This window comes from Anabrus simplex, chromosome 3 (genome assembly GCF_040414725.1).
Source record: "Anabrus simplex isolate iqAnaSimp1 chromosome 3, ASM4041472v1, whole genome shotgun sequence".
NCBI classification, from domain to species: Eukaryota; Metazoa; Arthropoda; class Insecta; order Orthoptera; family Tettigoniidae; genus Anabrus; species Anabrus simplex.
The window spans coordinates 361,567,680-361,586,790 of record NC_090267.1 but is presented as its reverse complement, the minus strand read 5'-3'; the positions used below and the strand labels follow the sequence as shown (position 1 = coordinate 361,586,790).

The 19,111-nt window shown below is 39.2% G+C and overlaps 1 protein-coding gene across 1 annotated transcript in view; it reads right to left on the bottom strand.

Moving 5' to 3' along the window:
* Nucleotides 1-19,111, bottom strand: part of ND-ASHI (NADH:ubiquinone oxidoreductase subunit ASHI) — a 36,450-nt gene that overhangs the window by 6,311 nt on the left and 11,028 nt on the right. Inside the window, exon 2 of the mRNA XM_067143266.2 lies at nucleotides 6,427-6,647. Within this exon, the coding sequence (XP_066999367.1) occupies nucleotides 6,427-6,647 (221 nt within the window). The remainder of the gene's footprint in view (nucleotides 1-6,426; nucleotides 6,648-19,111) is intronic.

The window sequence follows — 19,111 nt, the reverse complement described above, 5'->3', positions numbered from 1 at the left end:
AGGAAAGCATGCACAACGAAATATTGAACTCCTTTAAATGTTCACATTCAGGGGTGTAATGAATGTGATACAGGCCTGCCTGCAAAAATTAAAATTCAGGCCCCTTCAAATAAAATGTAAAACCTATAAATAAAACCAAACCCCATGGTACAACAGCCCCAAAGAGCCATGGCCTACCAAGAAACCGCTGCTCAGTCCAAAGGCAAACCTATGAATAATACAAATTCAGTCACAGCAGGAGAAGCAATTTATATAAACAAAGGGATTATTCATTATTGTAAAATTTAAAAATATATTTAATAGATCATAACTGCCAGCGTGATGTAACGGCCAAGCTGCTGAAATGCCAACTATGAGGTCCCGGCTTGTTCAAAATTGAATTTGACTCGCTGACTGTCATTTACTGCTTCAGAAGTGAGATTTGATTTGATAGATTAACTGTTACTATAATCGCAAATATAAAGATAGGAACTTTCCACCTAATGAATACATTTATTTCTTATAAGGTACTTAAAAAAATATTTTCACATAACAGTAATGGTTTCGGCCCTATTTGTGGCTGCTGAAGAACCTTCGTCTTAATAAAAACAACATATAATAGTAAAACACTACTTATCTTAATTACGAATTACTAATGCTAATTTACAATGATGTGTTGTGGTAATAAAATATGCTAGATAAAACCTCCAGAAAGGACACAAATACTGACCTTTTCCATATGCTGCTTAAATCCTCAGACCCTTATATTACCAGCTTAGGGAAATCAAGGAAGAGGAAGTTTATTCCTCTTTCACAAGAAGTGCTCAACTTACTGTCTGAGCCTCCTGTATCTGGTTCTGCCCAAGGAGATAATGACAGTGAAGCTAGAGATTCTGATGGAACTGCATCTAATGACTAAATTGTTAGGTAAGTACATGTATTCCTGTACCTGTTTTTAAACATTCTAAACAGCTTGCTCCACTATTAACATCTATTTAATTTCTTAAAGCTATAATGAAAAATGATTCAAATTACTAAAATTACTAATTCTATTCTTGGTGTAGCTATTTGTTTTCTGTACTTGACTGACCCACACCCTTAATTATCTCTAATAATAGCAGTTACATACTAAGTTCTATGTAAATCGGTCCATTAGTGTCCGAGATATGATTTTTGGCCAGCTAGATTCCTGAAATTACGCACTGTGGTACAGGGTCAAGAACAGGTTATATCATACGATCTGGAAACGTCCATGCAAGAAATTTGCTATATTCTAAACCAGCAGTGCTCACGAAGGTCATTCTGTCTCATGGGTGCCCAGCACTGTAAGCGGTCGGGCAGGCAGGTGATGAGCCGTGAAGGTTGGGCAAAGTTCTCCCAGTCACTCTTGATCACTGCAGCAATACCCGAGTTGGAAATGGAGGTAGAAAATAATGAAAGAAAGAGGGCAGAAATCCAAGTCATTTCCAATGTAAAAAATAAGTTATTTACGTTCATTGCAGTTTATGTATTTTGACCAGATACAATATACAGTTCGGTCTACAATCTCAAATATTTTTACAATTTTTACTTAAATCTTAAGAGGTGCTTTAGGAACATTTCTAATATAATATGAAGTTAAGGTGGATAAGCTGTGCCTTGTAGTTGTTTGGGTTTAAATTATCTGATAAACTGACCAACAATGCAATCGTGCTTACCACGAATAACATCAGTTAGGTTATTTATTTGAAGGCATACTGTATATCTATCTGGTAGACATGTTTACATTGTTGTACTTTAATCTTGGATAGTAAATATGTACAGTATATCCTCACTCATGATGAAACTCCCTCTTGCCATTTAGAGGCTAGCTACTATAATCGAACGCCTGTTAAATTTTAAATATTATTTTCACAAATTCAATTAACAGAGAAAGTCACACAACACTACAACAATGTGCGAAAACAAGCAGTAAACTTGATGAATTATGTAATTATATTATTTTTTGCTTAATGAATAACAGGAATTTTACATTTAAAAAATGGAAATACTGTCATGTTCATCGAAGGAATAATTGTAAATCTAGTTTGTACGCTTAAACACTGTACCTTTGTATATTGTAACAAAAAAATTATAACATCAGTTTTCTTTGAATGAAAACACATAAGAAAATAAAACTGACTGTTTATATAGAGCGCAGTATAAATCAATCCGGAATGTCTTGAAAAGGTCAGTTTTTGTGGTTACAGCGCTTTATTTTAAATACTGCACCCAATTAGCATTTCGCCGAGTAGTGGAGGAAAGCTTCGGAATCACAATTGAACGTCAATGCTCTTTCGCTTCCCTGCAAAGTGTGTCAGCTCTCTCGCTTCACTGTGACGTAAGCTTGTTACGTAAGCTACCCGCATTTACGTCACGCCGGTCCGGCCGCACTGGGCTAACCTCAACGGGCACCCAGCTGAGCACCGCTGTTCTAAACCAAACGAGGTATCGATTCAGAAACAACGGCATCTTATAGAACATTTTAAACGTCTTCTCAAGTTAATTTCTTCAAAATCGATCCAGGGATTACAGAGATATTCAAGATTTCATAAAACATTACGTCAGAGCTAGATTTGTATAAAAGACCATAGCTCTTGTGCCTGTTACTTCAGTTCACACTGGCAACACGACGATGTTGGCTCGCCGCATTGTACAGAGTTGGTCTGCAGGGCGAGGTTATGTCTAACAAGGGACACCTTTGACCTTGAACGCTCGGAACCGCACAAAACCATGCTTAGAATAACAAGCAATCATCAACAAAACAGTGGTATACTTCATTTCCATGCAAAACTCCGCACTTGTTTGCTAGCGTCACTAGATGGTGGCATAGTGTAGCTGCACTAACAAGTGCTCCAGCTGTGTGAGTGGTATAGCTGCAGTACGTATTTGTCTCTTGGAGTGTTCGCAAGCGAGTTACTGTGCAAACTGTGTACAGTACTGTGATATCATGAAGAAAATTAATCTACGCATGTAGTCCAAATATTAGGGACCAAGTTGCGACATGCTGAATATGGAAATGACATCGGGGCCGAGGATATGGAGTTCGCGGATATATTATATAACATAATAATTCAGAAATGTAATGGCGATGACACACCAATACACGGCGTTATGCTGGATAGTTATACGGATTTTGAAGGACAGGAGGAACCTGAACGTGGCTCTTCAACAGTACACGACATTCATCTCCAGAGCAACAGAAACAGTCAAGTCAAAGTGAGTACGAACTCTCTCCACCCAAAAAGACGAGGTCCAGTGTATTGAAAGATATTGATGACAGCGAACTAGAGAACATTTATGAGGACTATTACAATCGTGGCTTCAATTCCTACAGCAAACTAATGCACCGCTATAAGTGCATCAAAAGTAAATCAAATTGCACATTAATTCTAATATTATGTGTCTAGGAAACGGGGAACAGGTGCTCGTTTCAAAGGAAACAGACTGTCGCAATTACAAACTATAAAAGAGTATGTAATATCGCATTTTGATGGTGCAAGGAGGTATGGATCTACAGTTCACTATTGGCATCTGCAGATGTGGGCACTAGAAGGGGCTAAAATGGTTGGCTTGGTCAATTTCAAAGCTTCCATTTCCTTTATCGACCATCTCAAGGCTGAATATGGCATTTCATCCAGGCATATTACTACATTTGTCACACGTAAGGACATAGAAGACGATAATATTATACGTCAGAAGGCACAACAGTTTGTGGAAGAAGTGAACATGTTTATTAACAGAGGAGGGTGTGGAGAAAGGTAATGTTTGGAACAGTGACCAGAGTCAATTCCGGTATGAAATGTCTTCAGCATCAACAATGTCCTACAGAGGTGAGAAAACTACAGGTAGTATATTGCAGTCTGTACATAGCTCTACTCACAGCTACACAATTGATGTGGCTTTATCAATGGCAGGCAGGCTAGCAAACGTACATCTGTTTTCAAGAGACACAAGGCACTTTCGGTCCAAATATTTTAAAGAAACTTGAAACAACCTGTCCACGAAACATTCATGTGGAGGCACGCAAAAGTGAAAAAATGACTGAAAAACACACGAAACGTTTTCTAACTTCAGTCCTTGGCGAACATGTAACAAATGGAAAGAGCCCATTGTTGTGTGATTTCTGGGCAGGTCATACAGATCGTACCCTTCTAGATGCACGTTTTTCAAACAAAGATTTTATGCTGAAGATATTGCCACCGAAAACAACAAAATATTGCCAACCCCTTGATGTTTACTTCTTTCGGCAATATAAACTCTATATCAGGATTACTGATTTTGTAAGACTACAAGGTGCCAAACCACAAGTGAAGGTACACTATTGTTATTTCATCGTGAAACTTCACTCTGTGATTTACAATCAATTTGCTGCACCTACGTATAAGCCTATGTTGCAATATGCTTGGCGAAAGCCAGGTTATGACATTGACATACTAACATAATTTAAAATGTAATTAGTGTGGCTTTTGATAATGGAATGCATGAATGCGAAAATGATTTGGAATGTGATAACGTGGCTTTAGTGAGGTGTGCACATGTGTTCTCTCCCACTTTGATTTAACCACTTCATCGAAATCCCGCATCTGCACTTTGAGGACTAATATAAGCACTTTCAGGTGTGTGGTACTGCTGTATATGTGTGTTTTGCGCTATTATAAGTACTTTAAGCCGAGAGTTTTTGGTGCTGCTGATTGAAAATGTAATGACACACTGACACCATTAAATTACATATAATTTCCTTCCTATGGTATTGATATCTTGTTACTTTGTTTCTATTAAAATGTTACTTGAGGTAGAATGCAACGTTTTGCTTGTTCGAGGTCAAAGGTGTCCCTTGTAAGTGACATGTGAGTTGTGGAACATGGAATAATTCTGGCATTACGGTACTTATAAACTACCAGTAAGTAGAACCTCATTGAAGAACTTTAATATTTTAATATTGAAGAAGGTGAAACTAAGACTGGTATAATATTTGTGTATTTGCTAGAAGCCAGAATAGAGATATTTCCAAGTGAACTTAATTTAAACTTTAACATTACAATGTGAATCAATCAATCAATCAATCAATCAATCAATCAATCAATCAATCAATCAATCAATCAATCAATCAATCAACCAACCAACCAACCAACCAATCACTACTGATCTGCTATATCAAATGCGGTGGTTGAAAGTGATATTTTTTTTTCTGTGAACAGACTTTTCAAAATAATAATAATAATAGCTTCGCACAGACTGCAGTAGTTAGGAATGCTAGTGATTTTTCCAAGTGATTTACACTACATAAATAGACACAAGTGCACTCATAGACATTCATGTAAAATGCAAGTGAAATTTCCAAGTGAATTGTGCTTTTAGTAGGTCCCTACAAACATTCAGTTTCTTCAGAATTACAGGTAATTCAAAGAGCATAGTTATTCCATCAAACGTTCTATTTCTCGATGTGAATAGGAATAAACTGTATTGTGATGAGTTCCAATGACCAGTACAAATTTTAATTTGGTAGAATCTACACAAATGATAGAAGTCAAACTTTATTTTTTCTTCCTGTGGAAAGCCACAAGTTTCCCAAGTGCAACATATTTTCCAAATTTTACATTTTGGTTCTAAGTCAGAACCGGACAACGATTACAATTCACAAAGTGCTGTGGTTTATGTGAAATTTTGATACTCGGGGGACAGTTAAATGTTGACACTAGCGTAACAATCAGCGAGTGGTTACCCTGTGCCGGGACCTTCAAGAATCAACGAGGACCCATTGCTGCCTACAAGGGATCGTGGTTCCATGATTTGGTTGCTGTCCATCAAGGCAGATCTATGGCAACAACTTCACTGTAACCAGCACAACTGTAACGTGAACCTTATGTGAATAAATTCAGTTTAAAGAATTTGTAACTCATTGTAGTCAGGACCTTTCTCCAGGTCTACATCCAGTGTGCCCTGCGATAACATATCATTACTCTCCAAAATATCTAGTCATGCCTTATTATCAAAAAATTTCCTGGTACAATATATTGCATCACACGCTCATGTGTTTACTTGGCTCACCAAATTTATCAAGTCATTAAATTCTACCAGAATTATATTTTATTTTTTTGTAAGAAGTGTGCGGGATCCCCAAAGGCCTGGGTCCGTCTGCATTGCAGGCCCTAACGTTATGACCCTGTTAATATTCTACTTCTGCCATATTGAAAGAGGTGTAATTCCTTTTGCAAATGTTCATGAATAAGAATTAAACTTTATTTGACAGTAGAAACTATTAGTCAATATACTAAATTATCGCACACTTTCCAATTCATTCTGCTTGTTATTTACAGAATTATACCTGTATGTCCTGTCAATATTGCTCTGTTCCAATACTTATGACCACCACTGAACATTTTGTCTATGATATAGTATATAAATATCTGAAACAAAAGTACTTACTGGCTCATTGAAATTTCTCTTATGTTCAGGGAAATCCCATGGATAATATGGATCTTTAGCCTCCCCGGAGACTAAAGGTAGTTTGGGATAATCACCATATCCTAATCCATCATCAGGATATGGCTCATATTCTTCCGGGAGCAAGCCATATTTCTTTGCAGCAGCTGCTTTCTCCTCAGGTGTTTTTGGATATGGTCCAGGCTTCCAATCTTTGTTCCAGTCTGAAAATAATTATAAAACTAGTAATTTGCCAAGTTACAGTAGGTCAAAATGAAATGCACACACTAGAGGAAAGCTTGTTTATTTGGATTCAACCAAAAAATATAACCCATTACTTTATTTTAGATGTAGTTCTGGTTTAACAAATACACATTTCTCTACTAAGGTTGATGCAAGTGTAATGGACTAGTACAACTTGGAAAATTCTCTAAACCCATGGATAAATAGTGGAAATATCGAGCTTGATTAGTACGTATTATTATTATTATGATGATGACTTGTGAGGTGTGGCTATGAAGTTGTTTACGTATATTATTATTATTATCTACGTACGCAGTTATGTACGACAGGTTGTCATACGGACTTTATCTGGTGTAAGTCGTGGTCATATCATTTATTATTTGTGTGCTGTATGATTATTAATTGAGTGCTGTATGATCTGTCTTGTGTAACAAAACATGTGAGGTTATGTCACAATACGTCTGCTGTATGTATATTAATACGACTTTATTTAATGTAAGAACACTTTAATTAATAGTATATAGTATATAATACAAACATTAATGAACTCTTAAGATCTTGTCCAACCTACAAGCAACAATCAGTTCAAATCTCCACTTATTGTTGAAGACACATCCTGTCAACAGACACGGTACGTCAAGAACATAAACCCTAATATGTAAACCTCTTTACCAAAAAGAAGATCCATTTTAGTTTTGGACATTTTTCATATTAGATAGATTAGGACCAAAAAAAAAAAACTTAACTGTATTAACTTATGTTACCCATCCTAAGAGTTCATTAATGTTTGTATATATTGTATATAATGTATATATTGTATATAGTGTATATATTGGTATGTTTATATTGGTTAAAAAGGTCCCAAACCTTGACTTAAAGGTTGTTTACAGGCTGAAGATGCCCAAAATAATGGGTGAAACATGTACCTGACCTAAATAAGTCTACATAAAATCATGTAGATAATAACCACATTAAATGTGGAAAGTATTGAATAGGTGGTTTTTTATTAAATTATCCTTGATATCTATGCCTAACGTCATGTTCAATACGGAACAATAATGAGAGTTGTTACTTGTAAGACTCAAGAAGATACGAGAAAGCATGTTGTATCATACTTTTCTAGAAGCCTGGCCAGGCAAGGTGTATAAAGAAACAGTTTAGGGAGTTGAATTGAGTTGTTAGTGATATTCGTTAGTCAAGTGGTTATGTTGACATGCTAATGTGGCAGTCTTCTTTGATTTGCCACAAGATGGAGGTTCATTAATGTGTGTATAATGTGTATATAATTTGTAAATAAAACCGCGTACACAACTGACAGTATCTCGTGTGTGCGTCTTTGTGAACATAATAAATGGCGACCATGTGACAGGACATGAGAATAATTTTCGGTAGTGAATAAGAGTGTAAGTGGAAATCGGTATAAAATGAAAGTGATACTGGAATATATGTCCGTAAAACGACTTCAAGACGAACTCACAAAATGAAATCTTACGACGAAAGTCAGTATGAGAACACTGAAGACACGGCTACAAGACGACCTCATTAAAAACTGTGAAGATCCTGAAAGGTTTTTAATCGAGGTGGACGAACAACCGGACTCGTCATCGGAAAATGAGGTCAATATGACCACAATGTGTTCCAAACTAATGAGCATGATACGGACACTCAACAGTAAGATCTCCGTGGGCAATTCCACCTTAGCAGAACAGATTTCACAGGTTAACTCCGCCTGAACAGAACATATTTCTGACAACATTTCGAAGGTAGATAACAATATTTCTCAAGCTAACACAGTTTTAACCAGACAAATATCTCAATTGTACACGCAGGTTTACAAAGTAGAACAGTGCCTAGAATAAAAAATTTCACCCGTATATGATAAAATTTTGCAGATCAATTCCCAAATTAGCGATGTCACCAATCAATTAATAGAGCATATATTGGACATCAGGTCAAAACTGGGAGAGGTGGAGCAGACTGATAGTATGGTAAGGCAACTGGAAGGGGACATCTCGAACCTCAAGGAGAATGTGGGACTCCAGTTTTCTGGCATCAAACAGGTTGAGGGGAGAATTTCTACCGTTGAAGGAAATTTTGGAAGCCATATCTCTGCCATTAAGGGAAATTTTGGGAGCCGTATTTCTACCATTGAAGGAAAGTTAGAAAACCGGATTTCGACCATCAAGGGAGAGGTTCAGAATACGAGAGAAACCATCCTTCACGCGGCAGAAGATAGATTAAATCAAACAGGACCTATTACAACGTCTTCAACCCCCTCAAACCTAACCTGCAATACAGGACAGCCAGACCCAATTGTGATTAAAGAGAGCCTTCCGGAATTCCACGAGACACTGGAACTGGAACCCAACTAGGTTCATTCAACTCGTCACACCACAGTTAAGGGGCAAGCCGCTACTTGGTAGGATAACTTGAAGGGCTTGAACTTAAACTGTACTGACTTCAAGAAGGAATTCCTTGCTAGGTTTAATTCCAAAGGGGTGAAGAGCTCTGTGAAAAGGAAGCTACTGACTGATGCACAACCCACCAGCATTAGAGTTAGCATGTTCGTCCTCCAGAATTACTAGCTCTTCAAGCAGCTGCATCCTGAAGGAAACGAGAATGAGATCTTACCAGACATTGTTGAGCTACTCCATGGTAAGATTAGACCCTTAGTGAAGATATCACAACCGAGATCCTTTGATGACCTGCGTAGAATCATCGCCCAGTTGGAAGAAGAACACAAGAGTAAAGCCACGGAAGAGACCAGACTCGGTTAGGAAATGCTACCAGTGTGGAAGAACGGGACACCTGAAGAACAAATGCCCAACTTCGGCGTCGGAAAAACTAGGTCCAGCCCATTCTGGATTGAGGGGGGATGGGTCCTAACATCTGAAGGCTTAGAAAGGCAACTGGAGAAGAATCAAGCTATCGAAGAAGCTGAACGTCTGCAGACCAAGCAACAAGTACGTCAGTTCCTTGGCTTGTGTGGACGGTATAGCAGCTTCGTGCCACACTTTGAAGCAAAGGCAATACCACTCACCGATCTACTCCATAACAACCGCCCGTTCTGACTGACCAGCAAGGAAGAGGCACCATTCCAAGGCATTAAGGCTGGGATATGCAACGCTCCCGGTCTAGCCCCTCCCGACCATCAACGGATGTGCCTGCAGGCGGACGCCAGTGACTCCGGCTTAGGAGCAGTGTTATTCCAGGAGAGGAGTAACGGCAGATGGGACACCAAGTATGCCAGCAGAAAGCTATATCCCACTGAACAACGCTACTGCACTACTGAGAAGGAAGCCTTAGCCATGGTGTGGACCATGGGAAAATGCAGAGGCTACTTGGAGGAAAGGAAGTTCCAGCTGTTCACTGTTAACGCAGCTCTCAAATGGTTGAACTCTGTCTCTGGCTCAAAATCTAAACTGATGCGATGGGCTCTGTTAATCGCAGAATTTCATTTTGATGTGTGTCACATCCCAGGATCGAAGAACATAGGAGCAGACAGTTTATCTAAGCACCTGGCAATGGAACCTGAAGCTAGGAGCACCACTGTCGAGAGGAAGTTTCCACAAAAACAGCAGAGCGAACCCAATGAACCTGTTCTTATGATCATCAAGAAGGAGCTTGATCTGGGAGTAATCAAGCAATGGCAAGAACAAGACAAGCCATGTAGGACCATGACGCAGTGGATCAGGAGACAGAACTCCGATAGTCGAGGGAATTCAAGATCTGCTACACGAACTTCCAGGTGGACAGAGGACTCTTAATGTACAGATCGCACCTCTCCGACACGCCTGCAGTAGTGGTGATCCCTAGACAGCACATGACAGACATCCTTGAGAAATTCCATGACAGCACTGACGACGAACATCCAGGAGATGAAGAGACATATCAGTCTATCCGATGAAGATTCTTCTGGGTCAACATGCAGAAAGACATCCTTGACTATGTGAAAGTGTGCTACATCAGAACCTGTACCAAGGCGAGCAATAGGGAGGCAGATTCCAGTCAGCGAGGAAGACGGCCACAGCGCCCTTGGGAGCTCATAGCCCTAGAACATCAAAGGGGTAAAACAGGACTCCTAATAATCACCGACCTCTTCACAAGACGGATTGAACCCTTTACTATACCAGAAGCCATGATGAGACGCATCACCAGTCTTCTACAGGATGAGGTATTCAGCCGCTGCGATTATCACAGTGCATTCTACCAGACAACAGGAGTCAGTTCACGTCAAGAAAGTGGCAGCAAATGATGACTGAATGGGGTGTGGAACACTGGACCACCCCTATCTACAACCCAAGGGCCAATCCAACGGGACGACGGAAGTAAAACGGATGCTACGGGTCCACCTAATAGACAAGAAACACTGACTGTGGGACCATCAGATACCGCAGTCACTCTTTGCCCTGCGACGACGCATCAACCGTATCACTGGCTATTCCCCAGTGGAGCTGTTTCTTGGTCGACAGCTGTACGGCACCGGGGATTGGGAGATTCGTCCACCACCCATTTCTGGTCAAGATGATGCAGCTGTTTCCCTAGTAGAGTGGCAGCATCGCAGGCCATCAAGGAAAAGCGAGCTTTGGCCGAGAAGAGATCCCTTACCCAGGCCAAGGCTCAAGATGTCGAAGAGACCCAGATCTTCCTACCAGGCCAACAAGTACAGCGACGTAACCACCCACTCAGTAACAAGACTGGAGGGTCTTACGCACATCTTGCACCCAAGTGGGTTGCTCCCATCGTGGCCGATAAGCAGCTGGGCCATGATGTCTACTTACTAAAGACCAACCCTCCTGTCAAGGTCCATGCATCAGTATTGCAGTGAGTCACCAACCGCTGCACAAACAGAGTAAGCCTGGTACTGCCACTGGTCCACCTGGAAGAGAGGCTACTAATATTATGGCACAATCTGGTCATGAGGAGGAGAACACATTGACTACCACCAAGGAGGAGGCTGGCAGCAAGGCGACACCAACCCCCTGACACGGCACGATCCGGTCAAGAGGAGGAGAACACATCCAGCGATGTCGAGGAAGAGAGAAGATATAACCTACAACCAAGGCAAAGTCAATGAGTTTAATAGACTGTTGAAATTGTTTCAAGTTATAGGGAGGATGTTGAAGCAAGTGTAATGGACCAGTATAACTTGGAAACAATTCTCTAAACCCATGCATAAATAGTGGATATTGAGCTCGATTGGTAGGTGTTATTAGCGGCCCCGTGGTGTAGGGGTACCGTGCCTGCCTCTTACCCGGAGGACCCGGGTTCGATTTCCGGCCAGGTCAGGGAATTTTACCTGGACCTGAGGGCTGGTTCGAGGTCCACTCAGCCTACATGATTAGAATAGAGGAGCTATCTGACGGTGAGATACCGGCTCTGGTCTAGAAAGCCAAGAATAACGGCCAAGAGGATTCGTCGTGCTGACCACATGACACCTCATAACCTGCAGGCCTTCAGGCTGAGCAGCGGTCGCTTGGTAGGCCAAGGCCCTTCAAGGGCTGTAGCGCCATGGGGTTTGGTTTAGTAGGTGTTATTGTTGTTATTATTATTTACTTGTGATGTGTGGCTATGAAGTTTTTTAAGTCTGTTATTATTATCTACATAGTTATGTATGACAGGCTGTCATACGGACTTTATTTGGTATAAGTCGTGGTCATATCATTTATTATTTGTGTGCTGTATGATTATTATTTGTGTGTTGTATGATCTATCTTGTGTAACGAAACATGTGAGGTTATGTCACGATATGTCAGCTGTATGTATATTAATAAGACTTTATTTAATGTAAGAACACGTAATTAATCTATATATATATATAATTGGATGTTGGTATGTTTGAAGCTAATAGACTCAAAAACTACTGGACCAATTTCACTGAAATTTTTACAGTTTGTTCTTATTATATCTGAGAGGGATTATGAAGTGGTTTGAACAAAATCTGATTGTAGTTCGGCACTAAGGAGTGAAAAATAAAATAGGGGAAGATAAGCAAACCGCAAGACAAGTCCGATCAGCGGGTTGCCTACCCAACAGTATGTGAAGATTATGATGTGTTCCTTAAAACATATCTGCTTTTATCTGGAAAAATTACTGTACAGGCAAGAAACACCTAGCACCGCTAAAGGAAGGGTATGGTATGGTAAACATATTATGTATGACTTACTGTTTGGGAAAGAAAACTGTAGGGTATGACAGACATACGGACGGGATCGTACAACTGAAGATGTTACAGACGTTAAAATTGGTATTTGGAATTTTCTTTAAAAATAAACACTTTATTTTTGGAAAATCCATAAACTATATTATTGGTATTAAATATTCATAAAATTATTGAAATGGTCAGGAAATACAATATGACTACGACAGGCATATCAAGGAATGCTGTGGAGCAGCGCACGGGTCCACTAGTACTATATAATTTATTATTACCTGTAAATGTGATGCATAAATCCAATGTAATGTTGTGCAACACTGGGTAATAGTCTAGAACAATGCACCTTTGTCACTAGAGTTTTACAGAATGTTCTATCCATTTGTACAGAGGTTATTGGAGATTCGAGAAAGCATGTTGTGCCATACTTTTCTAGTAGCCTGGCCAGGCAAGGTATATAATGAGACATTCTTGGGAGTTGAGTTGTTAGTGATAATCGTTAGTTGGGTGGTCATGTTGACATGCTAATGTGGCAGTGTTCTTCTTTGTCATCGATTCGCCACAAGATGGCGGTAAAAATTTTGGACTCTTTGTTTCTTTCAAGTGTACTCTATCCACTGAAGATCTGTCAAGATGGCCTCTCAATGAGTACTGGTGCTTGCCCTCCTGATGAAGCTAAGAAGCTGAAACAAGCCTGTCGGGGGCTGAGAAGAGATGGATGTGGAAGAACTGTGATTGATGAGGAGAGAGCCTTCTATTTGAATATGACAGCGTATGAAGATGTGGAGACTGTGTCCTTGTGTACTATACTGTTTCTCCCTCTTCCCACAACCTGCCTTTGTGTTCGTCCTATTGTGTGCTCCTTTTCTTGTTTCTCTCTATATATGACTTGACTGGACACCTGTTTGTTCCTTTCCAATACTTACAAGTCATGTTGTAAGAGCAAGTATCCTTAAAAATTTACTGCAGAAGACTGTAAATTTTCACGTAACCAACTTTCTGATATCCCAATACAATGCACCTTATTAAATTAAAAAGTAGCCTATAACCTGTAACTCTTCAAGGTGAGCTGCGATGAATAGTGAATTTAAGAGACGACAGTACAAAGCTCTTGGGTGGTCTATCAGCTATCCCCCTGTATGGATTCCATTGCTGCAGGGTATGAGACGGGTGAGGGTTGAAATAAGAGCAGAGGTGAGAAATGCAGATTGTCGACACCAAATATACTTTTCTACCAACATTGTACCATAATCAATTATTATCCATTCAGTTGAAGTTGGCTCTCAGCCACTTCATGGATAATGGTTTGCCATGCTGGTCTCTCTGCTTTTTTCTTTACAATTTTGCTTTACATTGCACCAACACAGATAGGTCGCACGGCGGGGTTCGAACACACTATCTCCCAAATGCAAGCTCACAGCTACATGGCCCTAACCACATGGCCAACTGGCCCAGTAGTCCAATCTTTCGCCCATAACTTAATTCCCAGATCCAACATTACAGGAAAACTAACAGATGCATGAAATAAGATGAGCTTACCTGAGCGCTGTACTAAATACATCCACTGACTTTCACATACACATTCACATGCAAACAAACTAATGAAACACACACACAAACTAATAACACATACAATATAAATTGACAGTCCATGCATTCATCCTACACGGATATGGCACTTAATTGCGCGATCACAGAGTTAGCCATGTAGTTAGGCTCGCGCAGCCGTGAGCTTGCATTCGGGAGATGGTGGGTTTGAATCCCAACGCTGGCAGCCCTGAAGTTGGTTTTCCGCAGTTTCCCATTTTTACACGAGGAAAATGCTGGGGCTGTACCTTAATTAAGACCGCTACCTTTCCAATCTTACCCCTTTCCCATTTAATGCAACCAGTATTTAATTTTCATAAGTTTTTTTATGTTTGCAGATCGCAAAATTCAACGGCTTCAGCAACCATTTTATAGAAAGGATAATCAACAAACATAAATATCGCCCAAAAACTACCCTCAAAAAAGAAACAACTAAACCTCTAACATTTTCCACCTTCACGTTCAACAATGATATCTACAAGTTAACCAATATCTTTAAGAAACAAGGCGTTAAAATAGCCTTCAAAACCAACTATAAGAACATGAACGTTTTACACAATACTTCACACATCAACAGGACCAGCAGTTTTTTAAAATCAGGAGTTTATAAGATCAAATGTAACACCTGTGGAAAAACCTACATTGGGCAAACCGGTAGAAACTTCAATATCAGATACCACGAACACACTAACGCATTAAAATACAATAAGTTTTCAGCCATCGGCCAACACATGCAAGATTATAACCATAATTTCACCAATATCGAACAAGACATGGACATCCTCGTATTAGCAAACAAGGGCCCTTTACTCAACATAATGGAAAATTACTACATACACCTAGACCAATACTTTTAACGCCAGTCACAATCTCAATGAAATCTCAGAGAAACCCAACATACTCTTCGATCTATTTATCACTTTCCTCAGAAACAATAATGCAGCCAACCAAAACTCAATCCTAAATTTAATCAAAGGTACTTATCCGAGACAATTACCCTTTCTCCCACACCGTTAAACCCCACCTTAAGCCCTCTTCCCCTCCTAAACCACCTCCACTCTTCCTAAGCCATATATAATTTCATATGTGTCATTTTCACATTGCATTCTTCATTATAAGGACTTACTATTTTCCATGATTATATAATTTTTACATCACTAAGCCCCCTTTTATACTCTGTTCCAAACCTCTTATGTATATTCCTTGTATATTTATTAGCTATTACTCACCTGTCCCATACTAACATCTCTTTTCATTTACCACATTTCACTTGTTATTCCATAATAATTTTACTGTTAAAATTAACATGTTCTTAGGATTTCGTCAAGAGTGATCTTTGCTTTAATGTAGCTGATGATGACCCCTAGATGGGTCGAAACTAGTTCTATGTAATTTTAAAATATTGTGAATATATTTGTATTGAATAGGCGGAAACCTTTACTGTGTTGTTACTCATATGGCTCTTTATTGTCACTGCTTGCAGTTCAGTCATCAAGCGATGTGGTTGAATTTTTTATAGTGTTGTTCCTAGATGGGATGGAGCCAAAGTGTAATCTGGGCTTAACAGAACAAGATTTCTGGCAGGGAAATGTACCTCTACACTCATGATATTGAGTTTTATTGTGGTCCGGGTTTTATTCTCTATTAGTGAGACTTGTAAAATTTATGAAACACAGAAAAATATTGGCTTAGCAACAAAAGGAAATTGTCATCAGCCATTCAGAAATTATGAATCTTGTTTTGATTCATTGGTGTTATCTTCATACCTGGATATGTTTAAATACTGTAACTCCCACCTTTGATCCAGAGAATAATTTCCTACTCCTTTCTAAGACAGCTTTAAATTTTTTAAAATTATTGATTCTTTCATTGCCTCTTATGTTTTCAGTTTGTCTAGATTGCTACTGTTAAACATTATCGTCGGTTGGGTTACGTCTATTGATGCTCTACGTGTTCAATGAAATGGAGTGATTGGAATTCCTGATGTGTTAGTCAGCAAGTTATCTATAGTTCAGTTCTTATGAGTTTCGACTTGACACTTGAGCGCTGTCTTTCGGCGGAGGTTAAGTGAACTAATAAACAGCCAATCATAGGCAGCTGATCGCTCCGATAGAGCGTGTTAGACTCTAGTTTTGGTTACCAGTGTTGTCAACCTGTTGTTTAATATAACCACGTGCTATCAGCTGTGTGTTGTATTGTGCACAGTTCTTTTTGGGGTCTTTGTCAGTTCATTTGGTCATTCTTGACAGAGCACCAACAATGATGGCTAGAAATAATTTTATTGAGTGGTTGAAGGAGCACAATATTTCGGTTCGCAATTACATGAGGAAGGAGCGATCTCATGCATCTTGTGAAAGAAAACAAGTCCTTGTACCCAGTTTAGGTGGTGGATGAAATAGCCAGGAGGCATGGTAATGAAGCTGTTCGCCTTCCACCATACCATTGCCATTTTAATGCCATAGAACTGATTTTGGCCCAAGTGAAGGAATATGAAGCTGCGAATAACACTCTTTACAGTTTTGGAAGTTGAAAGACTTTAGGGTCAAGCGAGAGTGAAACCTCAATAGCCGATGACAATGCTGATAGTAACTGAGAAATGAGTGGTGTATTCCCTCCGTAGGATTTTTGCTTCCTTAGGGAAAATTGAATCGATTAGCAACCTGAACTTTTCCAGAGGTTTAGTAGAAATTTCATTTTCTCACGGTTTATCTGTTTGAGCATTCATTAATTTTTTTTTTTTTTTTGTTATAGCCTTATCCTAAATATGCTGTGTGTTACTGTCAGTCTTATTTGAGTTATGCATGTTGCTACAAAGAATAATTGATTCTGGACTTATATTAAAATATATACATTTCCGTTCGTGTTGTGTGTCGTGAATCAGCTGTTGGTACTCGTAACAATTTGGCACCAATGTCTGACTTCCGGTTAACTGTCAAGTCGAAACTCATAGAAACGGAACTATAGTTACCAAAACAAGATTTATAATTTCAAAATGGCTGACGACAATGACCTTTGTCAACTCAGGTCAGATCTTTGTATGCTACAACCACTATAATAGTTTAGAATTACATCTGGAGACTGTACTTCATGCAAGGCATGTTTTCCTACTCCTCTCATTTGTAACAGCTATTAGTAGGTTCTACATGTTGAAATAAGAGGCCTACAAGGAAATATACTGCAGAACTGTTTCAGACCTGAGGTAGAATCAAAAGCCACTACCTGTCATTCACAGTTTTCTATCGTTTCCCTTCTCAATTCTGAAAAGTCAGGGGATGGTCTCTTATAAGGGCATATCTGCTTCTTTACTCAAAACTTAGATTTCTTCCCTTATACTTTCAATATTCCAGAACTTAAGGACAGTTTTAACTTATGTTGCATGTAGTAGGAAACAAATAAAATAAAATAAAAATGTCTAATTACTGAAGTATTTAGTTTACAGTTTAAAGGTGTAATGTATTTATTTTATTAGATAATATCTTGCTTTACTGTCACATAATTTTTTGGATATTTCAGCATTTAACGGCAGGATTCATTTCTATTAGGGCATAGTAGGATATAATAAAAAAATCTAAGTACTTGCAGATTTAGTGCTTTAACATTCCACTAATATATTTAGTTTATACATTTCTATACTTTCAGTTAACCTGTTATTATTTTATAATTTTATAATTACAATATGCCTAATTGTAGTATACTGTACCGTACGTGCACCTTTTAGTGATACATGCACACACTAGTGCTGCATCGGTCGACCTCGGTTATCTTCGAGATTCGTACTGGCAACCTTTAAAAAACAAACTATGAATCGCTTATGCATCGCTGTGCGACATCTGGCGTACACTTTACGTATTAGTACTGTTGTTGTTTACACAACAATGCCAAACTATAGAATTCATGCTAGGAAATTAAAAAGCTCTGATTGTCTATATACAAGTAATCTGACAGTTTTTTCAAAATTTTCATTCGGTAAAAATGTATGGCACATTCATGACTTAAAATCAAACAAACTTGTTTACAGTTACGTTGTATGGTGAATTACCAAATGTATTACACTCGGTCAGTCAAATTTACGTTGAAAAAGCTATTGTTGACAACAATGATACTGGGTTGTTTTATTGAAGAAAAATGCTGGTGGGGCCTTATGAGACAGAGAATATCCTTACATCAGATGGAAACAGAGTGAAATTGGGAGATCAAGATGTCGGATCCAAAAGTTCCACGCAATATAGACAAAAAAGGAAACGGCTCTCCCCTCTCGTCTGTGGTGAACTTCTAACTGGTGCCCTGTTACTATGACATCGCACTCCTTATTGTATTGGCCCTTATGATAGTTCATCATGGTCAGAACTGTCGATTCAACCTGTCTTAAAGGTAGCAAAAGATGCGCCTCAGCAGCTTCTTTCTTTCTTACCTTTGACGTCCAGAATTAGGCCATTAATGGAGGACAGGAACGAAGAAAGGTCACCCTCAAACTATGTACAGGGTATGATAGGCAGACTAGAGTGGGGGGGAAGGAAAGGGAGAAGTTGTGGAATGGGCTAACATTTTAAGAGGATTGACAGCTAAAGGGTCCATCAGGGAAGGGGGAGATCAGCAGAGGAATCTGTGAGGAATCAATATAAGTCATGACTGGTGGAATAGCAGAGAAAAGGTGGGGAACAAGGAAGTGTTACAGAGGAGTGGGGAGATATGAGGAAGGGGAAA